Raw genomic sequence first — 23,352 nt, 5'->3', positions numbered from 1 at the left:
CGCTATCCCCGCACTAATATTGGGGATAACGAGCACGAGACAGGTGCTGACGGTAATACCTGTCGCATACCCCAACGTCGTTGGCAAATTTGCCCGCAAGACAATTCGAGGACTCGAGGCCTTAACGGGTACAGGAAGAGCGTCTAAAAAAGAAGGCTGCTCATGTCACTTGGCCATGTTGACACCTGCCAGCTCTGCAAACGATCCTGTCCAGTCTGGTACAGATCAGGATTCTGGAACGCGTCAAACCCCATCCCTGCTCCAGAGATCTGGTCTCCGGAGACAAAGTCACCGACAGCCTCGAGATCCAACCAGGAGAAATCATTCGCCGGGCTGAAATCCACATGTTTATTCTGGTCGGAAAGGCAGTTTGAAAGTGTAGTCTGCATGATATCGTTGCTTTGCTGTGTGCCTGCGGGAGAAGTGATTGATGCAGGTTTGGTTTGCCAGAGAAGTTCTAGAAGGCGTGAGTACCGAGATCCGATGTCATCAGGGCCGGCGCTTGCCCGTTTCAGGACCTCGGTGGTTCGAGTGACGAGGTCGCGCACTGCCATTTCTTCGGAATGTAACATGACGCCGAATGAACGGGCCTGATAATGTAAGGTTCAGAATGCAATGCGAGTGGTTGTGAGTGACTTACCTTGTACAAGAATACTGCCGCATAAATACCGTACAAGTAGAATCGAAGCGGCATAAAGTGCAAGTGCTTTTCTGGATCAACTAAGTCCACAAGAATAGACAGGTAAGCTTTGGCAGCATCCAACGATTCATAGATGAATCGTGCATCCTGCAAAGATGCCACATTGTTGAATGCCCTTCGCAAATGCTCCTTCTGAGCGTGAGCATCACCGTTAACCTTTGATGCCAATGACTGCGATATTGTTGCCTGAAAAGCAAATGCGTTGGTATAGAGCCTCAGATACTCGTATGATAGCTGCAATGTAGCGCGGATGGGAGGAGAACCTGTGGATAATTAGCATGACACGGGAATACAGAGATTCGACAACGTACAATGTAATGACCCCCAAAGGGACTTCCAGCGCAGAATGGCAAGACGAAAGTCATCCACATATTTGACATAATCGCCCATAAGCATCATTTGGTTGCTGGTGCGCATGCCAGAGTATAGTACGTCGTGGACATTCCCATACAGCTGCGTGAGATCCAACGTGGCTTGGAAAATCTTCGCATGGTCCTCTTCCCCTTCTTTGACAGGTTGCAAGGAAGGAAAATCCTGACTGACCAGTCCTGTCATCGGGCCAGGCCCTCGCGACCAGAAAGCGCGCCCAATGCGAACAGAAATCAGACGATCAGAGATGTAGCAGCTGGTCCAGGCCAATCGCCTGCGGGCCTCTGTTGCCGTATCTCCTGATGCATCGCCTCGGAAGGATGTTCGATCCAAGCCGAGGAAGTAACCTGATCGTAACGCGAGCCCAATGTGCATCCATGCGGCACGGTCCTCTTCTCCTCGACCAACGCGTTCAATGCGCGGGCGTAGACCTTGAGGTTCCCATTCCGCGAGAATGAGCAGGGCCTCCACGGCTTCGACGTCGCAGTCAGCTCCAGCGGCAATACCAGAGATCAGCTCGTGCATGTATCTGGAACAATATTCATGGATTTCTGGTCGTTCCACCAGGTCCTTGGAAGCGATGGTGAGAACGGCGGTGAGAAGATACTTTTCATTGGTCGCAAAGGCATCCAGGGCATTGCGATCAAAGTACTTGCGTGGTACCAGCGGTAAGTATGGGTGGAAATTCTCGGCGTAGCGCACCACGAGCTGCCACACCGTTGCTGGATCTAGGGAGCGCGCTTGGACGAGTCTATATGTTTTGATGCCACTGTTTGTCGAAAATTCAGTCACCGAGCCACTCTGTAGCGTGCCGTAAGTCGAAAAACCACCTGAACCAGGCAAAGATTCTGCAATCGTCTCCGCGGTATTGCCATCCGTACCCCGTTTCGCAATACCCGTCAAACACTGCCATGCATCCGATGGATTTCGCGGAACTGAGCCAATAGACGCCGTGTCATCGTCGTCCACAGAAACCGACGTTGTTGTCGTTGGGGGATTGGGCGGCATGAAGACCACGGGGCCGGGGTAGGACGCAGCCTGGCGGTTTTCCGAGCTGGGCGAACTGACTGTATCCAGATCGGATTTCTCCTGAGCCGAGACCCCAGGAGTGACATTTTTCAGTTTGTTTTTGCGAATTCGGCGACCGCCTCGATTCGAACTGCCCAGGACACAATCACGACCATCGCGGATACATCGTTGACATGGCGGAACACCTGGGCTGCCGCTACCATCTCTGTTGAGAATTAGCAAACTATCTTTGTCCGACGTAATAAAAAGAGAGAATAAAGTAAACCTACAAATCGCACTTAGATTTGCGCTGCCGACAGTGCAGACACGCCCTCGACACACGCTTCATGGCATCCGAACGGGACCTGGCCCTCGACATTGGAGGATGTTCGAACCGAGGCGATTGTTCATCTTGCTCCATCTTGATCGCTGGACTTCAAGTAAGTCATAAATTTCTCTGACAACCACGATGCTCAAGCGGCATTTTCCAGAGTCGGTTAACGTTAGGAGATATGCTCTCAAAAGGGCACAACACGAGAAAACAGGTAAATCAACAATAGAAAAAGAACTGTCCAGATCAATCGCGCAAGCAGAGAAAATGCATGGTTTTGTCGCAGCAAGTCCGTGGCCGTAAAAGTAGTAGTAATATGTACTTGTAGTCAACGTTAACTGGGGAAATAATACGAGTGCCTTTCCTGGAGTGGTTCTTTCTCCACACCCCACACCAGAACGGGCAGCCAGACGAGCTTTCAACTAGAAGGATTCCCTTTCCTACTTTGTGGTTGAAGACTTCTTTCCCCAAGAACTGTTTTGGGGTAATAAAGTGCGCCGATGAGTCAGCCATTGTGCAGCTGGTAGAATATTCATCCAGGAGAATGGAAAAGCATATATTTGTTTCTCATAGTTCTGGAGGAAGGGGACGTAAATACAATACAGTGCCGTATCTGATATACACAACAGGTTGGGAAATCGCATTTTTCTAGCCCCTAACTTAACCATGCTCTCAAACCTAGCTGAAATAAAGAGCCTTCGATTGGTTTATATACCATCGTATCCCGTCTGTGTCTAGTCTCGGATGTATGACCAGGCAATCCGGCAATTCATCGACAGGGTCTAACTATGTTATCCATGAAGAAAATCAGGTCAGAGCATATCCTGGACCCTTTCTGCAGTACTATATAAGCTATCTGTGCATCCCTACTGTAGGGCCTGTCTAGCAATCTGTATCGGGACCCTGGTTGATCTTGCGCTTGCAGACAGACATGCTTTACACACCATATGGCTATACATGCAGCACCCACGAGGTTGAACAGGAAGGATATGTGCCACTTTACCCCATTTCCCCGTATTTTGGAAAGAAATCTGGTGGTGTTCTGGTAACACGGCGACGTAATCAGTGTTTGTTGTTTGGATTTCAGCCGGCTGTCAATTTGTACTCCACAATTGGCCTTCTACAAGCTGCAAACTGTCGTCAAATGAATCATTGTATTACACGCGATGTGGCATCAATTGCAACAAATATATCGTATAGAAGGCTTCTTTATCCCGTCGAGACTGAGATGCCGTAAATTACACATCTAGATCCATGTGACGACAGTATCATGGCGATGATGCTCGGCCGTGCGCCGATGACAAGCAATAGCCGGAAGTGGAGCGGCCGGTAACGGGTCGGCAACGGAATTCACCTGGTTTGGAAGCCCCGCACGAGGGGCAGTGAAGCCATCGCAAGGAAAGCCGGGATCAACTGCAAAAAGATACATAACAGTAATAATGTAAGCAGCAGCTCGATCATCGCGCATTAGAACGCGAGGACGGATTTATAGTATTGAAAAATATCTTCCTATCTACCAGATTCCCTTGGACGTGATTGAGCCATTCGCATATCGCAGTCGATAGATACAGATCTAGTTGCGAAACCTTCCACAGAATCACAATGACAGACAGCGTTGCTTCCCTTTTCTCGCTGACCGGCCAGACGGCCGTCGTCACTGGTGGAACAAGAGGCATTGGACAGGCTATGACCATTGCTCTTGCAGAGGCTGGTGCCGATATTGTGCTCATCCAGGTGTGCATGCCTTTGATCACTACTTGTAGCCGTTTAAAAACTGACTGGGAATAGAGAGACGAGTCCAACACATCAACGCGCGATGAAATCATTAATCGCATTGGCCGGAAGGCGTCAATTCACGTTGCGGAACTATCGAACCGAGAGGCAGTCAAGAATATCATTCCGGCATTAACAAGTCAAGGCATCAAGCCTCAGATCCTTCTGAACTGCGCTGGGATTCAAAGGAGACATCCTAGTGAGAAGTTCCCGGATGAGGATTGGGATGAGGTGGGTATTTTCATTCGACAGCATTAATCCACGGCAAGGGGCTAATATAATGGTGATCAGGTCATCCAAGTCAACCTGAGCTCCGTCTTTACACTCTGCCGCGAATTTGGCGCCCACCTGTTGTCCCTCGATGCCTCTGAATTCTCTAATGGCCACCGTGGCTCCATAATCAACGTCGCATCTCTTCTCACCTTCCAGGGAGGATTCACCGTCCCCGCCTACGCCGCCTCCAAGGGAGGTGTTGCTCAGTTGACCAAGGCTCTGTCGAACGAATGGGCATCCAAGGGTATCAACGTCAACGCAATTGCCCCCGGATATATCGCCACAGATATGAACGTTGCTCTTATCAACGACTCAAACCGCAATGCAGGTATCATGGCCCGGATTCCGGCTGGGCGATGGGGAGCGCCGGAAGACTTCAAGGGCGTAATTGTGTTTTTGGCAAGCCGGGCCAGCGGCTATGTTTCAGGTGAAGTGATTACTGTCGACGGAGGCTGGATGGGTCGGTAGGCAGCCTTATGGACCCATAGGGGACTGCGATGGATCAATGTAAATAGACCACTGTGATTATTATTCTCTTAGATTTGATTGACTCTATGCAGCGCATGGGAGTTCCTTTCGAATCAACCAAGCAATATGGACTGTCTGCAATAAAGTCATGCCACTTAGTCTCATCCAGGTGCAAGCAATCTATCCGAAATGTATTCATTCCGAGTGTCTCAGCGGCCCGTTATCATTCCTCGATTTAGATTGGCATGAGAGGAACCATCACCCTCAATTTCACATTGGATACCAGGCCCCTCATCAGTTACCATCCTTAGACCACGAATAATCTAGGTGACAAGATGGACGCAGTGGAATAGATGAATATCGATACCACCCAGTTCCGAAGCTGGCTAGTGTCGCCCGTGACCCATGATTTTTCCGACTGTGACGGGTTCCTTTTTGTTTCAACCCATCGCATGCCATTTATTTGCTATCTTCGCTGATACTAAAGAATTGAAAATCATAGCCTGGTTCTTGCAGCGACCGAAAAATGCAATGTATTCCTCCGTACAGAGTACTTGTACTCTCGCTCCAGCCCCGGCGCCGGTGGGTCGTCGGTATGGCAGCCACAGAATAAAATCACAAATGTAGCGAGCGTTTCAGCATGAAAGGCGCATGGTGAGACGGCACCATGCGGTGGCCATTCCCGGCATTGTCAAATAGAAATGCAGGCGATAATCGGTCAAAGTCAGTCAGCATCCGGACAGTGCGGGACAGACAGGCAGACAGACAGGCAGAGGTTTTCTGGCCAGTGCTTTGTTCACGGCGAATCGCCCCCCTGAAGGCTCGGCGTCAATATCCTACATCGTTGTCGAATCAGCTTCACGATCTGCAAGGACCCCATGATTTGATCACAGCGATCCCCTAGACTGTTAGCCACCTTTGGTCAAGGAAAAGAGTGTCTGGCAGACCGCAGAAAGCAACGTCCCGGCAGGCTATTTTAATTCCACCCTGGTTAACTTATCCGTGTGGCTGCTGCAACTATTGAATCGAACACTAGCCAGGATCCTCTTATGCGCCTGATTGAGGGCAATTGCCACTAAGCAGCCTCTGGGTCCATTTATTTCTGGTGGCACCATACCTGTCGCTAGTCGGAGGTCTAATTTCGAAATTTTCTCTCGGTACAGAGTACGGAGTACTATTAAATGCATTTCCCTCTCTTTAAGTTGGTGGCTGCCCCGTGGATCATCGGCCTGACGTATGGGTTCTTTCTCTCATTGCACTCTTTTCACTGCTCTCTCCCCCCTTTTCGGGTGTGATATTCACTGCATTTCCTGATTGGGCCAGACTGGCTCTGCGGCCCTACTCCGGAGTAGATCTAACCTCACCTCTTTCACTTTCGCTTTCACATTCTTCCTCTCTTCCTCCTAGGAGACTCTTCTCTGCCATTCTTTTTTTCTCTCTCTTTCGTTCTTTTTAGGGAAAGGTGTTCGTTCTTTTTCTGTCTTCCTCGTCCCTCGTTAATCTACGCTAGTCCCTCCGCCTCCTATCTCCATACAGGAGAGGTCTTGGACAGACAGACACCACTATCATTCCCCTCATTCCATCCCCTCGTTCTACTGTTTTAACTGCTTTTTGACGTTGAGCGTCTTCGATCGCATCGCTCTTGCTGCTGGATACTGCTCTGATAATGCATGCAGAGAACCAGGGTGAGTGCAGGTCCAGGCTGGCTCACCACGCTGGCTGAAACTAACGTCTGGTTTCGAACATGTAGATAATCAGAAACGTCTAGCGTCCTGCGTCACTTTCTGCTGTTGACTTTCTTTACCCCGGCTCTTCCCTATTTCGGTGCATGCCTTTCGTCCTCTGACGCAAACGGCATTGTTCGCACCTCTTGAGACAACAATAAAAGACCTATCAATCAACCAACCAGCCTGCACAAAGCAAGAAGGACAAACGTGTTTGTTGCTGCGCAAGTCTTCATACTTCTTCTTTTTTCATTTTTGCAGAATTACTCTCAACTGAATTCTGGCTTCGAGATTCCGCGTGTCCGCCATCCGCATTCCTCTCGTTCCCTTGACATCGAGCATTTTCAGAATTAAAGACTGCATTTCTCGCATACAAGTGAAGCTACTTGGCTTCTACTTCCTTCCAGTCAAGGACGTTCTCCGAACAGCCGACCTTCGCGCGATTTGTTTGGTCGTCCCCAAAATATCTCGCGTCGCCTCGAGTCACCCCAGTGGCCGGGGTCTAGCTACACTTTATCCTCATTCATCAGCTTCCAATGGGGAATTTGCGACGGTTGGTCGCCCCGCGATCATATGGATCCAACGCTACTTATGTTTACGAATATTCGCGGGGGTTAAATGGCGTCGACGTGCCCAAGGATGTCATTTTCACGCGCATTATCGTCGTCTCCATCCTAGCCGTGGCCTTTATCGTGTTCTGCGGTCGAATCGCCCAGATCAGCCATTCAACCCTCCGTCATGTTACGTCGCTAGGATCGAGCAGAAAGCAGCAAACATATTGGAGTGTCGAAGAGTCGTCGCTATGGACAAACATAAAGAAACACGTTCTCTACGCACCTCTGGGTCGGAAGAGACATAATCGGGAGATCCAACTGTCAAGTGCAGTTAACATCGGCACGCTCCCATCCAGATTCCAGATGATCATGATCATCCTCTACATTGCATGCCAGTTCGCCTACTGCCTACTTTTGGACTATAAGGCGAACGTCAAGGAGGCTTTGGTTGCTGAGCTTCGTGGACGATCTGGGACGCTGGCTGTTTTAAACATGGTGCCTCTGTTCCTTCTCGCAGGCCGCAATAACCCACTGATCCCCCTGTTGCGACTCAGCTTCGACACTTACAATCTTCTCCACCGGTGGCTGGGTCGTCTTGTTGTGCTTGAGAGTTTGGTGCACGTAGCAGCATGGGCAGTGAACGCATGCCGTGAACAGGACTTTTCAGACATGTTATGGCGTATCCGCACCGTCCCGTTCTTCTCATGGGGTTTCCTGGGTACATGTTCCTTTGTCTGTCTGGGTCTTCACTCGCCCTCACCAATTCGTCATGCGTTTTATGAGACCTTCCTTCATCTTCACCAGCTGTTTGCCTTTTTGGCTGTTGTGGGCGTTTACGCGCATTTGCATATTGACAACTTACCGCAGAAGCCGTGGCTTATCGCGATCATCGTCATCTGGCTATTCGATCGGTGCTGTCGCATGGGCCGACTCATCTACCTCAACTTCTCCCTCAAAAAAGGATCAACAAAACTCGTCGTTGAAGCCCTGCCAGGCGAAGCATGTCGAGTCACCTTCCACCTCCCCAAGCGCGTGCACATCAACCCAGGCTCCCACGTCTACGCCTACATCCCCAGCATCTCAAAATGGATGTCACACCCCTTCTCAGTAGCCTGGGTCGACCCCAGCACCTGCGTAACCCCCACAACAGCCACCGAAACCTTCACCCGAAGCAATGACAACAACAACCCCACAAGCTCAACCTCAACAATAGATGTGGACCCATCCCTCCTCGAAAAACAAGCCATCGTCAACCTTGACGAATACCTCGACACAACCAACAAACCAGCCTCTGTCTCCCTCATCATTAGCGCTCGCCAAGGCATGACCCGCAAGCTCTACAACACAGCCTCTGCCGCCCCAAACAACACCCTCTACACATCCGGCTTCATCGAAGGCCCTTACGCCGCTCACCCCATCAACATGGCCAGCTACGGCACCGCCGTACTCTTCTCCGCAGGAGCCGGCATAACACACCACCTCCTCTTCGTCCGCGACCTACTCATTCGCGCTGCTGAGGGCCGTGTCGCGACGCACCGCATCTACCTCATCTGGTCCGTCCGCAGCACCGACCATCTCACCTGGGTGCAGAGCTACATGGATCAAATCTTGCGACTACCCGGCCGACGTGACATCCTGGTTATCAAGCTCTTTGTGTCGAAGCCCAAGAGTACACGGGAGATTGTCTCTCCTAGTGCGACGGTGCAGATGTTCCCGGGACGGTGTCGTCCAGACGTTGTTCTTGACGAGGTGCTTCCGACGAGAGTTGGTGCTACGGCGGTGTCTGTTTGTGGGCCTGGTGCGTTTGCGGATGAAGTGCGTGCTGCGACGAGGGAGAGGATCGGGGTGGGGGCTGTGGTGGATCTCGCGGAGGAGGCTTTTACGTGGTGATGTTTTTCTTTCGTTCTCTCTTTTTTTCTACAGAGGGGTTTGTTTCTATTGTAACCTACCTTTCTTTCTGTGTAAAAGTTTCAGTCTATCGGGTTTCTTTTTTCAGCGACGGGTCTTATTTCCAGGGTACACACGCACACACAACAACACTTCTAGTCTCATATTTCCCACCATATGATGCACATCTTATTGAATATGATATCCATTCATTCTTTATTCGGATTAATTTGTACTCAGTATAATTTTTCTTTCATCTAGTTTACATGCAACATGCAACTTCTACTCCGTCCATACCTTGACTGGGTGTATAGTGACCAAAGTTTCAACAAACAATTTTCCTCAAACCAAACTCCCAGTCATACAGGAAGGGAAACAAGATAAAGAAACAAGAAAAATCACATTATTCTATTACAGCTCATCATGTGTCGGAACAGATTCCTTTTCTGGCTTCTGTTCCTTCTCCTTCTTGCCCTTGTTTCCGTTGCCCTTCTTTGTAGACTGGCCGTTCTTTCCAGACGCAGTTCCCAGCTTCGCGTAAACTCGCGTCAGGATACGCTCCAGCTCCTTCAGCCGAGTGTCAAGCTCCACGATTGTCAGAGCGGGATCATCGGATTCAGTGAGTTTGGCTTGCTCCGCGAGCTTGGTTTCGAACCAGGTGCTAGTAGACTCGTGAATTTTGGAGAGGGAGGATAGGTCGCTAGGCTGGAAGATGGAGTACTTCGGGCCGGTAGGCTTGGGGGTTGTGGTTGTTGAGGTAGTCTTAGACGAAGAAGGGGAAGAGTAAGAGTCCTGCTCCAAGTCCTCAAGGGGATCGGTGGATGGCGTAGCGGATTCGCCAGCTGAAATGGACGATGATGCCTCGGTTGCGCTGGAAGATGCAGACGAAGAGTAGGCGTCTTCATCCTGCTTAATTTGCTGCTTCATAACGTCGATGATAGTCTGCGAGTTCTTCAGGACTTCCTTAATCAACTCCACCCTGACCGGCCGGTCAGCGCTTTCCTGCTTCCTCTTGAGTGCAGGGCTGACAATGTCCTTTAGGGACTTGAGTTTCTGTTGGAATTCGGCGGTCTTTGCATTCTCGCCGTCGCCATACAACCACTCGCTAGCAGCAGACACCAAGTCCTTGAGAACAGACACCTGATCGCCCTTGAGGTTCCTAATGAACTCCTCATCCTCGACCAAGTCCCGGCTGCGATAGATGAACGACTCCAGATCGTTCAAAGCCTCCTCGCGTAGATTACGGTCACGGTCGGAGGCGTCGAAGGCAGATAGGCGGTTGATGATGCGAGTGATTTCTGCGTATGAGGGGGCGGGAATACCCCGCGGCGACGTCTTAAAGCTAACAGGGATAACCCTGACCTCGGCCTCAGGGGTTCCCTTCTTGGCCTCGATAGTGGTAGTCGAGCTAGCATCAGAGGCAGTGGATGTCGAAGCTTGAGACTCTTCAGCTTCCAAAGTGATAGACTCACCAGGCTCTCCGTCCTCACCGAGAGGAGCCTGACCCTCCTTCTTGGAGCCCAGGCCAAAGAAACCCTTGACATCATCAACAATGCCCTTCTTCGCGCCCTCAACATCACAACTGACAGAACCACCGACAACCTCTGGGAGTCCACTGATAGGGCTAAGGCGGACAGAGAACTTGGTAGTGATGTTGGCGTCCGAGCAACCAAAGTCGCCCTTTAGCTTAGCAACAGAGGCAGTGAGATTCTGCGTCTCCACGGCCAGAACCGGAGACTCAGTAACTGCACCGCCGGGAGCAATGTGCTGAGAGAAACTAAATTCAAAGTCCTCCAAGTTCTTCAACGTAACCTGCTTCTCAGGGCCAACCTGGGACGTCGAGGTGAACAGCTTCTGCTGTCTTTCCTTGCCGTCGGCAGGCCACTTCAGCGAGACAGCGTAGGAAGCGGCGTCACTAGCACGAATGTCCTTGACACGGAAACTAGGGCTGAGGGCAGCACCCTTGAAGGCTGCACCGAAGACCGCTGCCTCATCAGCGTTGACATTAGTCCTGAGCTTGTTTGGGACTCCACAAATGCGCTCCAGCTCCTTCTGGACAAACGGTGTGCGGATGGCACCACCATGCAAGATAACAGAATCAACATCAATCAACTGCAATCCAGCAGTTGTCAAAGCCTGCTCCAAAGGTCCACCGACTCGCGCAATATGCTGCGCGGCCAGCTCCTCGAACTTGGAACGACTGATGCGATACTTGAAGTTCAAGTCCTCCTCGTACAGACTTTCAAACGAGGCTCCAGTTTCCGTGTTGGCACTCAGGACTTGGCGAATTTTTTCGGCATCTTTCCACAGTCTCGCCATGGTCTTTCCGTGGCTTTCGACGGTCGCAGGGGTAACACGACCCTTGAGGGTCTTGTGCTCGACCAGATTCGCGATCATGTCCTTGACAATGAGGTCGTTCAGAGCGTCGCCTCCAAGAGACTTGTCCCAAGCCGAACCCAGGACTTGAACTTCCTGAACAGTCTTGTTGAATTTACCCACATCCTTCACGGAGCGGCCCTGGAAACGCAGAACACTGGCCGTAGTAGAACCAGCACCCATGTCATAGACGACGTGATACTCCGGCTTGTGACCCTCTGAGACACTAGGGAACGTACGGCTAGTGGCGTAGTTCATACCAACCGCGAGACCATCGGTAATAAATGAGTTCACGTTCAAACCGGCCAACTCAGCCGCCAATTCGAGACTTTTTTTCTCATCGGCGGTATAGAACACCGGATAGGTGATAACGGCATCTCTAATATCGGACCCTGTACCGGCAAGATTCTCGGCATTACCCTTGATCTGCTTCAATTGCATAGCCAAGAGTTCCTCGACCAAGAACGCATCTTTCCGCTCCGACTCACCGAGCCGGTTACTCCGCAGACCAACAGTGCCGCGCTCACCAGGAGCAGCTTCCAACCTCAAAGCTGGATATCGGTGCTGATACGTTTGGATTGTCTCGTCGTCGACATTAAACGGGACACCAAGTAGAGTCTTCAGATTCGCGTAGACATCGTCGGGATACCGCGCCGTCAGACCAAGCGCATCACCACCGTAGAACCTCTCGGGGAACACGGCGTTGTCTCTCGTAGGCTTGAATGCGACGGCAGCCGTCTCTTTGCGCTTCGAATCCTTGGTGAGGACGATCTCGAGTGGGATTCCGGGCTTCACTAATGCTGCTTTGAGATATTCGGTTCCGACATCGATACCTATCACCGCTGACCCGGCAGCGGCTGCTTGGGCGGGGAAACTGAGAAGGAAAAGAAGGAATGGAAGGATCATGACGGAGAGGAGGGGAGAGGATAGCGCATGTAACCGTTGCCGGCCATGAGAAGGCATTGTCTATGTGTTATTCCAGCTGCAAAAGTTAGACTTGTCATCATCTTTTATACCGACTTAATATATCGCGACATACCTCGTAGCTGTTAAGAATATAAAACCGTGTAATCAAACGACAGTTCGGGACTCCAGAACGACAGATATATAGAGCTAAACAGAACAACGGCGGACCTCAATCAAACCAAGCCATCTAGAAAACAAGCGCAAGGCGTACTGGCCACCTGGCAGAAAATATCAAGGGGGACAGATTCAAATAAAGAAGTCTGAAGATGATTGAAGAAAGAGCGAGATTGAGCCTCTTAGGATGAGGACACGTTTGGCCGAGGCAGTGCAAACACTTCCTGATATGGCAAGTTTGCACAAGGCGATCTCGGCGATCACAAGGCAAAACCAGGCACTACAAGTACTATAGATCCATGCAAAATAGCATAATGCAAAGCGATTACCATTAAACATGTCGCATCAACTTATATACTCGTAACTTTTTCCAAACCTCACTTCATCTACAGTCCACCAGAAATCCAACAAAAAGGAAATGTTCACTGGGCATCCGCCTGTTTTGTCAGCTCCTCTATATCGACCTTAAGTCCGGTGGTGCCACTGGGAGCAACTTCGACCGCAGCGTTATTTGAGCCAGTAAGCTGATCAAGAGCCACAAGATCCTCGTTTGTCAGATCATGGGAGCGGATGGGACGGAAAGGAGCAGGAGAACCAGCACGCGATGTGAGGAACTGTAAAACAATTAGCTTCACGATATAGAAAATGAGGGAAATGATGAATTTACCGAGCTAGCAGCACTGAGGAGGGCAATCAAACTGGCCTGGACAACATCCTGGTGGATACCAACACCCCAGATTGTCTCCTTGCTGCCGGCCGCTGTGCACTGAATGTACGTAGCGGCCTTGACATCTCTACCAGCCTTGTCATCTCCAACTTTCTTACCGATGGAGTGCTCCTTGTAGTCGACAACGTCGAGGTCAATACCCAAAGAGGATAGGGCGGTAGCCAGGGAAGAGATGGCACCAGGACCGACACCGGTAATGGCATGTTGGACGCTATCAATCTCAATAATACCAGTGAAGCGACGCTTGAGGTTCTGGGTGTTGAGGGCTTTGCCGGGCTCCGGCGGGGCAGGAGAGGTCGACCGGTCGGTAGTGATGTTGTAGTCGACCAGATTGAAGCGCGGGTTGGTGTTGAGGTGATATGACTCTTGGAAGAGGTTCACAATCTCCTTGGGCTGCAGCTCCCGGCTAACAGTCTCAGTTTCTCTCTGGACAATCTTACTGAACTCAACCTGCAGGGCACGGGGGAGATCCAGCTCCAAGTACCGCAGGATGACCCAAGCGGTACCACCCTTACCACTCTGGGAGTTGACACGGATAACCGCCTCGTAGTTGCGTCCAATGTCCTCAGGGTCGAGAGGGAGGTAGGGAATCTCCCATTTAGGCTCGTCACCTCCCTGTGCACCGTCCTCACGCAGCTTGAACCCCTTCTTGATGGCATCCTGGTGACTGCCACTGAAGGCACAGACGACCAGCTGGCCACCATATGGCCACCGCTCGTTGACGGGGATCTTGTTGCTCTCTTCCACAAGCTGGATGACCGAGTTGAGATCCGAGAAATCAACATTAGGGGTGACTCCTTGGGTGTACAGGTTCAACGCAAGAGTAACCAGGTCGACATTACCGGTCCTCTCACCATTTCCGAACAAAGTACCTTCAACACGCTGAGCACCAGCCATCTGAGCCAGTTCCGCTGCTGCGACAGCACAACCACGGTCGTTGTGCGGATGTACCGAAACAACATACTTTTCTCTTTCAGTCATATGCGAGCAGAAGAATTCGATCTGATCGGCGAAAACGTTGGGAGTCGCCATCTCTACTGTCGCGGGAAGGTTGAAGATGATGGGAGCCTCCTCTGTGGGTTCCCAGGCAGCCTTGACTGCTTGGCAAACTTGTGCCGCATATTCGGGTTCGGTGTCGGAGAAGGTCTCGGGGGAGAATTCAAAGTGCCATTCGGTGCCGGCCATGGATGGGTCATCCTTGGTGATGGAGCGAGCGAACTTGGTGCAGCGGACAGCAATCTCTAAGCTCTGTTCCTTGCTGGTGTTGAACACAATACGGCGGAAGCATTCGCTGGTGGCCAGGTAGATGTGCAGAATCGCCTTCTTTGCGCCCCTGAGAGACTCGACTGTGCGGCGGATGATATCCTCACGGCAGGGGGCCAGGACCTGAAGCCAAACATCGTCGGGAACAACACCGGGGGTCTCGACCAGGCGACGGGTGAAGTCGAAATCTGTTTGAGAGGCGGCGGGGAACGAAACCTCGATTTCCTTGTAACCAATCTCGACGAGCTTCTGGAAGAAACGGAACTTTTGCTCTCCATCCTAAACCGGCGTGTTAGCGCACCAAAGAAAACCCAGAGAAACAATGCAATATACCATTGGATCCGGCAAACTTTGGTTGCCGTCTCTCAGATCGGTGGCCAGCCACCGGGGAGCCTTCTCGATAACCTTATCGGGCCATTGACGATTCTGGAGTTTGATGGGCTTGAAGCGCTTGTACTTTTTCGAGGGATCCTTGAGCCTATGGACATCGGATAGTTAGAAGACTGAGCAATTGAAGCGAGCACGGCAATGTCATAGAAATTGACGCCGGTAGCACATAGAGACATGAAGTCTCAAAGCCCGCCGGGATGCAAAAGCGGATGAGGGGTTCAAAGGATGTACATACATGGGCATGATGGCGGTAAAATAAGGATAGAGAAAGAGTTCTCAGGAGATATCAAAAGAAAAGAATCGACAATTCAGAATTGCAGCTTGCCGACCAATGCCTTTAAGAGAAAAGGAATTAAGAGTAGGGCGTAGGACTGCAGTAGTGAGTCAAGTCACATGTCCACCGATGACGCTCTTTTTTTCTTCTTTTTTTTCTGCGGCGCCGATGGCGGGGAGCGTCTACAAAGTATGGAGCACTATAGACAAGAGACAACCAGTGACATTCCAGCAATTAGACGTCCACCGAGATGCCCCGTTATTTACGGTATAAATTAATGCTGTTTCTATGTTTCATTTCCACTTTTACTCGCTTTGCCACGGTCTCTTCAACATGTTTTCACCCTCTTTTTGTGCTGTCGAGGGGCCCGATGATCGGAGTATCTTGTGGCCTGAGGCAGCAATATGCAAAATATGCCGCGGATAGCCGATGTCTGCGGCTGGTATCGGATATCTTCGTACCTGGCGAGCATCACGACTCAGGCCCTAAATCACTGTACTAGTACGCGAGTATTGTACTATGGAACCTATACAGCAGACAAGACCAATCCGGAATAGTATGTACTTCTATGACATTAAATGGATCGCAATGCATATTACAATGCATAAAACAACGCTTTCTAACAATCAAAGATCCTCAAAGAAGCAAGATCATTTCTTCCCCTTGCCCTTGCCCTTCTGGCCCTGCTTCTTACCATTCTTCGAAGCCGGGGGGGCCTCCCTCATTGCCTTGCCTTTCTTCCATCCCGAGTTACCTTCCTGTCTGGCCCGGCTATCATCCAGTCGCTTTTTATCCTTGTTCGACAACTTCACCTTGTCCTTCTTGCTCAAACCAGCTTCCGGTCCATTAAGCGCAGCCGCACCCTTCTTCTTTGCCTCCTTCTTCTGTTGCTCTGTCTCGAACCACGTCCGCTTCGGCCGTGCCATGATCTCCGCTCCATGCTTCATCAGGTTCTCGCCCTTGGTGACCTGCATCTCAGCTTGTGCGAACTGCTTCTCTGTCTTCTCCTCTTCGAGAATCTCGTCAATTTCCTCCTTCATGTTCTCGGCTTTGGTGGCCCAGGAGTCAGCGACGGCGGGGTCGATGACGCGGGAAGCGATCTTGGCGCCTTGCGCTTTACCGGCTCTCACGGCGGCTTTGACGACCTTGCGGTCTGGTTCGGCGGCGATGGTGCAGGCACGACCGGAGCGGCCGGCACGGGCCGTACGACCGACTCTGTGGAGGTAGAGTTCGTGGTTTTGAGGAGCTTCGTAGTTGATGACGGTTTCAACGCCCTTGATATCGAGACCACGGGAAGCCAGGTCTGTGGCCAGGAGGAAGGCGACGTGTCCTTCACGGAAGTTTTCAACGCTTTTAATACGCTATAGATTGTGTTAGTAGTCTGTGTATTTGCGTGGGATAGGAAGTAGAGCATACCTGTTCCTGGCTCATGCTACCGTGCAACTCCGCGGCCTTGAGTCCCAAGAGCCCGAAAACAATCCGAACCCGGTGCGCCTCGCGCTTCTGTCTGAAGAAGATAATGACACGACCGGTATAGATCTCCTTGCAGAGATGCATGAGGTACCCTAGTCGTTTATTCTCACGCCCAGGACGTAAACGCACAAATTCTTGCACCAGCGAAGAAGCAGTGTTCTTCTTCGCGTCGACCATCAAACGAACAGGACGGTTGAGACCGACACGGATAAGCTTGTCGACGGTGTCTGTCATGGTGGCGGAGAAAAGCATCGTCTGTCGCGACTTGGGGATAGTGGTGAGAATCTCGTTCAACTCATCGGCGAAACCGTCTTCAAGCATCCGGTCTGCTTCATCAAGAACCAAGATTTCCAGCGTGTCGACCGTAAAGCTGGCCGAGTTGCGCATGTGGTCGATGAAACGACCGGGTGTAGCGATAATCACATCGGGGCGCTTCTTCAGCACGTTCTCCTGCTCGCGCAGACTGAAGCCACCAACAAGTTGACAGAAGGTGATATCGGTGTAGGTAGCAAGCTTCGTAGCCACGTTGTAACACTGGACAGCCAGCTCACGAGTGGGCATCAGGATCACGACACGGCTGGTGGGAACCTTTCGGGGACGGAAGAGCAGACGCTCAAGGATGGGGACGACGAAGGCAGCTGTTTTACCGGAACCGGTAACGGCACTACCGACGATATCCTTGCCCAGCAGAGCCACAGGAACTGTCTTGCGCTGAATTGGAGTCGGGTTCGAGAAGCCAACGGCAGCCAGACCACGGAGAATAGGACGGGACAGGTTGAATTCCTGGAACGACCGCTTCGTATCGGCATTCGATTGTTCCGGGGTCTTCTCTTCGGGTGCAAAGAATGCCTTGCGCTTTTCTTGTTCCTCAGCGTCGACATCACTTTCGGCCTCCGAGTCATTGTCCGAGCCATAATCGTCAGGATGATTGACAGGGGTCGCTATCGAGTCATTATCAGATGCCGCATCATCGTCGTCCTCTTCGGAGTCGCTGCCTGCCTCTGAATCGTCGTCTTCCTGAGATCCAGCCTTGTCCTCTTGTTCGCTCTCGTCGTCTCCATCAGCACCCATACCGAACCCGTCAGTAGCAAGCAGTTCATCATCCTTGAAATCGACATCCATGCCATCTTCATCGCCACCGTCCTCTGCTTCGTCGTCAGAACTTTCCTTCTTTTGCTTCTTTTGCTTCTTCTGCTTCTTCGAATCGGCCTCCTTCTTCGCCTGTCGTCTCGAAATAATCTCATCAATATCCACCCCCTTCTTATCCCCATTCTTATCCTCGCCCTCTCCAGCACCCCATCCATCAAATCCCTCAACAACACCCTGATTCGCAGCACCAGCAACATCAAACTCGAAATCCGGATCTAAAGCCCCATCATCCTCGCCAACATCTGCTTCCTCCTCGTCCTCATCCTCCTCATCTTCCTCAGGCTCAGGTTCAGGCTCAGCACCCTTATTCCCCTTCTTATTTTTCTTCTTGTCGTCCTTTCCATTTGTCAATTGCTGCTTTTGCTTCTTGTTCTTTCCCTTCGTCGAAGTCTCGGCGGCTTCCCGTTTGCGCTTTTTCGTTGTCGCGAGCTCGTTCATATCTTCGCCATTTTCTTCGTCCTCTCCTTCGGCATCAATGGGAAGGTTCTCGTCGTCTGATAGGGTGAGGACGAAGTCGTCGTCGGGGTTGCGCTTGGGTGCCATTTTGCTTTCAAGGTGCGTGCGCAGGTCGCACAAAGTCGTGGTAGATTGAAAAGATATTCCTGCTAGAGGATGTTCAAAGCAAAGTAAAAGATCAGGAAGTATACACTTCTTTCCGCCTCCAATGGCGCTGTATAATGATGGGTTATTATTCGGCCTTTTTTTTTTTTTTTTTTTGCCGGGAAAAATGTTTCAATTTACGGAGGCGGTGAGAATAGTATGGATGGCAGAAAATAATAATGGGGGTTCCGCCTTTTGATTGGCTTTGGATACTTCGAGAGAGCAGTTCACTATCTTCTCTCTGTTATTATCATCTTCGAGCTTTTCCCTGGCTCCAGAGATAGTTATCACTAACACAAAATGAATTAAAAGAAATCCATCGATATCTCAAGAACAGACAAAACCATTGAAATGGAAGAGGACCGAATCAAAGATGATATAAGATCTCAACTCGTGCTCCTATCCTCAAGACAAATAGAAGAAAGTGACCGTCGAACTTGGTATGAAGACGACAGTTGTCGTGGTATTATGCATGAATGAAATTGAAAAGAAACAGCCCAAGTACAGAGGAAATGAAACCAGGAAGCTCCTGGTTGACGACAGTATTCAAAAGCTGATGTAGATCTTGTGTGATCTGGTCTTCATGTTAGATTTTAATGCTTCCAGCTGGACAAAGGGACATCGAGGTGATAGCTGCTGTCCAGAGACATGGTTTATTGCCATCAATTCCTGATGGTATCATCGTCGATAAGTCCAACTCTGCGGACAAGGTAGTTGACACAAAGACTGATAGATGCGTGAGTAACGATTGAATCGAAGAGGGAAGAGGGAACTCACAATCGATTAAACTTGATCCGAGTGCCCCTGAGCAGACCCTGTTGCTCAAAACCATAATTCTTTTCCAGCCACTCATGAATCCACTTGTACTGTTTACGATCCTCGTACGGGTAACTTATGGCGAACATAAGACAAGCAAGCCGGCGTCGCCCTCCTGAATAGTAGCCAGTACGATCCTCGAAGTCGGCATCGAAGAAGTAGCCACCAAGGGGGTTGTAGGTCCGATCGCACACCTCCAAAAGCTTGTCCATTAGGCATTTTCCGATACCCCGGTGTTTGAACTCGGGTCTGACGAAGATCTCGAGACCCGCAGTGAAGCGCTCAGCAGTCCGCTCACCAACGGTGTCAGTGGCAAGTGCGTAGCCTAGGATCTTCTGGGAAGAGTTGTCCCGGTTGTGGATGGACCTACGCTCAGCGGCGACGATGAAGGGCAGTCGTTCGCGCTTGGCGGTTTCAATACGTTCGCGGACTTCATCCTCATTAAGCGTGGCCACGTCGATGGTGAGGGGGGACTTGTGTATGTACCAGTTGAAAATATCGAGGAGCTCGGGTATATCACTCATCTCGACGGGGCGGAGATAGAGGTTTGCTTTCGGGGTCTGCAGGCTGGCCAAGGGAGTGGTGGCCTTGGTGCTCTCGATGTAGGCGTTGCGAGCCCGCACTCGTCGTTCCTGCTCTTCTTCTTCCTCACGCTTGATATGCAGCGCCCAGTTGTAGCAGTAGCCCTCCACCGTTTCGTGGCAATGAAGCTGGGATTCTCCGTCGTTCCAATCGAGACTGGTAGAATGGTCATCAAAGTCAGGAATCAAAAGTGACGCTTCTCCATCAGGATGGGCGGTGCCATCGAAGAATGCTGGATGGTAGATATCGACATAGCAACAGATCAAAAGGGTCGTGTCAAGCCAGCGACGGAACCAATCGCGGAACGCCTCGAAATTGGAACAAGTGCGAGGACGATACTCCCAGTTCGCGTAAAAGGCATCGCCCCAGTTGTGCTCAGCGGGCTGGACTGCAATGCTTAAATCGGCAGCATTAAGGTCCATCTGAAGACCAACCTCCTGACTGGACGCCTTGAGAACAAGTGCGGAATCTGTCGGTTCGGACAAGAGAACGAGTCGTCCATCATCAACAACGGGGTAAACCGCTTCAGTCTCCGTGTAAGCGGTCCACTGTGCCTGATACCGTTCAAGTTCAGTCTCAATATTCGGTCCCAGAGCGCCAACAAGCGACTGGACGGACGAATTCCTGTGGGATTTGCCTGGAACAACACGCCACCTAGAAAGCTCTTGATAAATCTTGGATTCAGGGTCTGTTCCCGGGCCCTCTCTGGCTTTTATCAGGGCTTCGGGGTTTGTAGAAGGCGTATCAAGATCCTTGAAGCGGTTTAGATGGGCCTTAACCACAATTTTCTGCTGCAGCCGCTTCAGTTCCTCCAGTGTCTCCTGTGGCGCAGATTTTTGAAGGCCCTTGAGCACATCGCTGTGAGGCTTGTTCTGCGATGGCCCCTCATCTGCAGAAGGGCGTCCAGCGTTCGCCTCGTTGCCCTGTGAGGGTGGCTCTCTCTTGACAGAGATATTGATTCTGCTATCCGATCGTCCATTCTGTGTAGGGTTTGACAAACGTCTACTCTCATTTTGAGCGATGTTTTGTTCAAGTACCTTTCGAGGCCTAGAACCGGCTCCGAATCTCCCATTGGTATCATTGCCTTTAAACCGACCGTTTCTCAGCATGACTTCGTCTGAGGCGTCGGACATTTTGACATGGGCTGCCTGTATGTCTCCTGGACCAGTTAGCCTCAAGGGACTTGACAAGGTATATGTTAGATTATTACTTACCGTTAGAAGCAACTGGCTGTTCTTTTACCAGAGGTAATGAGCTTGTTGTGTTACGGATAGACTTCTGACTCTCACTCTGAGGAAGCAGTCGAAAAGGAAGTCGGCTTCCTCCTGGAGGGGGTAGAGCTGATGGGACGATGGTGGACAGTGAAGTAAGAGATTCACTCTGCGCAACAGAGAAAGAGGGGTAGCAACTCGAGGGCTCCCGCGACTCCTTCGATGATACGCTCTCACCAACTGTAATAGAGTTCTTTCCCTCTTTTTCCTCCTGTGTGGTACAGGGAGTAGGTGTTGTTGGGAGAGAAACAAGAGGACAGTTATGGTTACTGGGTGAGTTGCCTGTGAGACTAGGGCAAGAACAGTATTGCTGCAGGAAGTCAGTTTGGGTGAATAGATGGTCTTTAGCTGCTTTGATCTTCTCCCAGAGGTCTTGATCCTCGTCCATATTCTATTCTCGTTGCATTTTGATGAGAGTCTAGGAGGCAGTTCTCATGCATTGTTATTTATACTAGCTGACTACAGCAAAACTTTCAAACAAACAATATAAGAATCACCCAAGTGAGCCATAAGAGGCCACATACAATTCACTAAAGAGGATGGTGAATATCAAATTGCTGTATGGCAAATTGGTAGTATAGCAAGGCAGAGACAAAGGCATAGTAAAGACAAAGAAAGACATAATCACTTCAAATCTTCCATCGTATATAATTTTATTCAATCTAACATTCTGGTTGTACTCATTTGCTGTTCTACGAAAGTCAGTGTAGTTAGTAGACATACTCCGCAGTCTGGACATCATTGGAGGAACTCGCCAAAAAAAAACAAGACCCTCAAAACTTTCACCTCCGACAAGAGAAGAGACCTTTCTCGAACAATCTCGCCAACAAAATGCTCTCAATATTAAGAAAAGCTCGGTTAAAGGACAAAGAGATGCGGATTCTGATGCTGTAGGTGTACACTCTCTTTTGGTGGTCTTGATGCTAATACCCCTCTAGCGGACTTGATAATGCCGGCAAGACCACCATTGTGAAGAAGATTATGAATGAGGATGTCAATACAGTTAGTCCGACACTGGGTTTTATTATCAAGACAATAGATTTTATGGGGTACGTTTTTCCCCCTCTCTTGTTGAAAATTTTATTGACTTCGTAGGTATCGGTTGAATATATGTATGCCGTTGGACGTCTCCAACTCATCATACCACGACTGACCATCATTAGGGGACGTAGGAGGCCAGAAAACCCTTCGATCCTATTGGAAAAACTATTTTGAAAAGACCGATACTTTGATCTGGGTAGTCGATGCGACAGATCGGCTTCGAGTCGATGACTGTCGAGAAGAACTGGCCGGGTTGCTCTTAGAAGAGGTAATCATTCTTTCTCTACATATTCATTGTACGTTTACTTTGCTAAAGTTCGAATTTTTCAGCGTCTTATGGGAGCTAGTCTCTTGATCTTCTTGAATAAGACCGATGTCGAGGGATGCATGAGTCAAGATGAAGTTCACGAGGTGAGTTTTCATTTCACTTATTTTTTTATCTTTTATTTTCTTTGATTACGATAACCTCAGCCCTGGTTTGCTAACTTTTCCTAGCGTCTTTGCTTGGATGCCATCAAAACACACAGATTGACCATATTGCCCTGCAGCGCCATGACCGGAAGAAACCTCCACGAAGGACTGGAATGGGTGGTCCAGGACGCGAAGGACCGACTATTCCTGTACTAGCCATGCGATTGACAGAGCATTGCGACACCTACGACTCCTTTCTCGAACATACATACGGAGTATTTGCAGAGTGGATAATTCCGGAAGACGCACTCCGTCCAAAGCACAGGGCACAAAATACCGAAGCGGAAAAACGGGGTTTTCCCCTTTTCTCGGGGGTAGGAAATCCAAAAAAAAAAAAAAAAAAAAAAATAGGGACCGACCGTACCGGGATAAGCAGAAAACCCAGATCCTCGGAACGGAACCATCGAGAACAAAAAACATAAATAAATGAATGTTGGATCTCATCTCGCGCGGGAGGAATGCTTGGTTGAGGATCTACTGAAAGTGTTTCCAAGCAATAATATATCTAGTTACGTATCCTCTTTGGTACGGAGTACTGTATCTGTATCTATGTTGACTCACCGTATATCTAGACTACGTACGGAGTACTCTGTACTTGTCACCGGCCTTTGTTCCTGGATCACTGAAATGCGTTATGTGTCAACTTCCGGGGCATATCATAGTGCTTAGTTCATTCTAGCCATAATTCGCCACTAAAAGCATTACCGGACCATACGGATGCTCCGAGTAGTTCGTTTAGCCGTGGTTTAGTT

General features: G+C 50.2%; 8 protein-coding genes across 8 annotated transcripts; 3 read left to right on the top strand and 5 right to left on the bottom strand.

The window, feature by feature from the left end:
- Positions 1 to 143: 143 nt before the first annotated feature.
- On the bottom strand, positions 144 to 2,498 carry EURHEDRAFT_447655 (C6 transcription factor; the record flags this gene model as incomplete). Its single annotated transcript, XM_040783679.1, has 4 exons — positions 144 to 590; positions 641 to 963; positions 1,012 to 2,303; positions 2,368 to 2,498. The coding sequence occupies 4 exons, from the start codon at positions 2,496 to 2,498 to the stop codon at positions 144 to 146; spliced, it is 2,193 nt and encodes a 730-aa protein (XP_040642765.1).
- Positions 2,499 to 4,010: 1,512 nt separating this feature from the next.
- On the top strand, positions 4,011 to 4,922 carry EURHEDRAFT_512360 (putative 2-deoxy-D-gluconate 3-dehydrogenase; the record flags this gene model as incomplete). Its single annotated transcript, XM_040786062.1, has 3 exons — positions 4,011 to 4,142; positions 4,197 to 4,412; positions 4,473 to 4,922. 3 exons carry the CDS (start codon positions 4,011 to 4,013, stop codon positions 4,920 to 4,922), a joined length of 798 nt encoding a protein of 265 aa, XP_040642764.1.
- A 2,260-nt stretch (positions 4,923 to 7,182) lies between these two features.
- Positions 7,183 to 9,090, top strand: EURHEDRAFT_399371 (ferric reductase family protein; the record flags this gene model as incomplete). The annotated part of the gene is made up of 1 exon (XM_040779919.1): positions 7,183 to 9,090. The coding sequence occupies one exon, from the start codon at positions 7,183 to 7,185 to the stop codon at positions 9,088 to 9,090; it is 1,908 nt and encodes a 635-aa protein (XP_040642763.1).
- A 408-nt stretch (positions 9,091 to 9,498) lies between these two features.
- EURHEDRAFT_528075 (Hsp70 family protein) lies at positions 9,499 to 12,614 on the bottom strand (the record flags this gene model as incomplete). The annotated part of the gene is made up of 2 exons (XM_040787042.1): positions 12,503 to 12,614; positions 9,499 to 12,445 (listed from the first exon to the last, which is right to left on the bottom strand). The coding sequence occupies exon 2, from the start codon at positions 12,424 to 12,426 to the stop codon at positions 9,499 to 9,501; it is 2,928 nt and encodes a 975-aa protein (XP_040642762.1). The 5' UTR covers positions 12,427 to 12,445; positions 12,503 to 12,614.
- Positions 12,615 to 12,819: 205 nt separating this feature from the next.
- EURHEDRAFT_408332 (2-isopropylmalate synthase) lies at positions 12,820 to 15,290 on the bottom strand. The gene is made up of 4 exons (XM_040780800.1): positions 15,159 to 15,290; positions 14,867 to 15,011; positions 13,211 to 14,812; positions 12,820 to 13,157 (listed from the first exon to the last, which is right to left on the bottom strand). The coding sequence occupies exons 1-4, from the start codon at positions 15,164 to 15,166 to the stop codon at positions 12,966 to 12,968; spliced, it is 1,947 nt and encodes a 648-aa protein (XP_040642761.1). The 5' UTR covers positions 15,167 to 15,290; the 3' UTR covers positions 12,820 to 12,965.
- A 519-nt stretch (positions 15,291 to 15,809) lies between these two features.
- drs1 (putative ATP-dependent RNA helicase DRS1) lies at positions 15,810 to 18,499 on the bottom strand. Its single transcript, XM_040780799.1, has 2 exons — positions 16,614 to 18,499; positions 15,810 to 16,558 (listed from the first exon to the last, which is right to left on the bottom strand). Exons 1-2 carry the CDS (start codon positions 18,360 to 18,362, stop codon positions 15,848 to 15,850), a joined length of 2,460 nt encoding a protein of 819 aa, XP_040642760.1. The 5' UTR covers positions 18,363 to 18,499; the 3' UTR covers positions 15,810 to 15,847.
- Positions 18,500 to 19,192: 693 nt separating this feature from the next.
- EURHEDRAFT_447088 (GNAT family N-acetyltransferase) lies at positions 19,193 to 20,926 on the bottom strand (the record flags this gene model as incomplete). The annotated part of the gene is made up of 1 exon (XM_040783647.1): positions 19,193 to 20,926. One exon carries the CDS (start codon positions 20,924 to 20,926, stop codon positions 19,193 to 19,195), a length of 1,734 nt encoding a protein of 577 aa, XP_040642759.1.
- Positions 20,927 to 21,862: 936 nt separating this feature from the next.
- Positions 21,863 to 22,911, top strand: EURHEDRAFT_408328 (ADP-ribosylation factor family protein). Its single transcript, XM_040780798.1, has 6 exons — positions 21,863 to 21,978; positions 22,027 to 22,137; positions 22,184 to 22,200; positions 22,252 to 22,397; positions 22,460 to 22,540; positions 22,625 to 22,911. The coding sequence occupies exons 1-6, from the start codon at positions 21,920 to 21,922 to the stop codon at positions 22,754 to 22,756; spliced, it is 546 nt and encodes a 181-aa protein (XP_040642758.1). The 5' UTR covers positions 21,863 to 21,919; the 3' UTR covers positions 22,757 to 22,911.
- Positions 22,912 to 23,352: the final 441 nt, after the last annotated feature.

The sequence above is a fragment of the Aspergillus ruber genome (assembly GCF_000600275.1).
Source record: "Aspergillus ruber CBS 135680 unplaced genomic scaffold scaffold00002, whole genome shotgun sequence".
Taxonomy (NCBI): domain Eukaryota; kingdom Fungi; phylum Ascomycota; class Eurotiomycetes; order Eurotiales; family Aspergillaceae; genus Aspergillus; species Aspergillus ruber.
The sequence above is the reverse complement of the archived record's forward strand: the minus strand, read 5'-3'. Positions and strand labels throughout refer to the sequence as shown.

Bases quoted from the DNA above. Each gene is read 5' to 3' on its own strand.
- drs1 (XM_040780799.1), bottom strand. From the start codon at position 18,362: ATGGCACCCAAGCGCAACCCCGACGACGACTTCGTCCTCACCCTATCA. The intron at 16,559-16,613 runs GTATGCTCTACT...CACAATCTATAG, and splicing joins GTAGCATGAGCCAGGAACAG to CGTATTAAAAGCGTTGAAAA.
- EURHEDRAFT_408328 (XM_040780798.1), top strand. From the start codon at position 21,920: ATGCTCTCAATATTAAGAAAAGCTCGGTTAAAGGACAAAGAGATGCGG. The intron at 21,979-22,026 runs GTAGGTGTACAC...ATACCCCTCTAG, and splicing joins GAGATGCGGATTCTGATGCT to CGGACTTGATAATGCCGGCA. The intron at 22,541-22,624 runs GTGAGTTTTCAT...AACTTTTCCTAG, and splicing joins GTCAAGATGAAGTTCACGAG to CGTCTTTGCTTGGATGCCAT.
- EURHEDRAFT_408332 (XM_040780800.1), bottom strand. The intron at 14,813-14,866 runs GTATATTGCATT...ACGCCGGTTTAG, and splicing joins AAAGTTTGCCGGATCCAATG to GATGGAGAGCAAAAGTTCCG. The intron at 13,158-13,210 runs GTAAATTCATCA...ATTGTTTTACAG, and splicing joins TCCTCAGTGCTGCTAGCTCG to TTCCTCACATCGCGTGCTGG.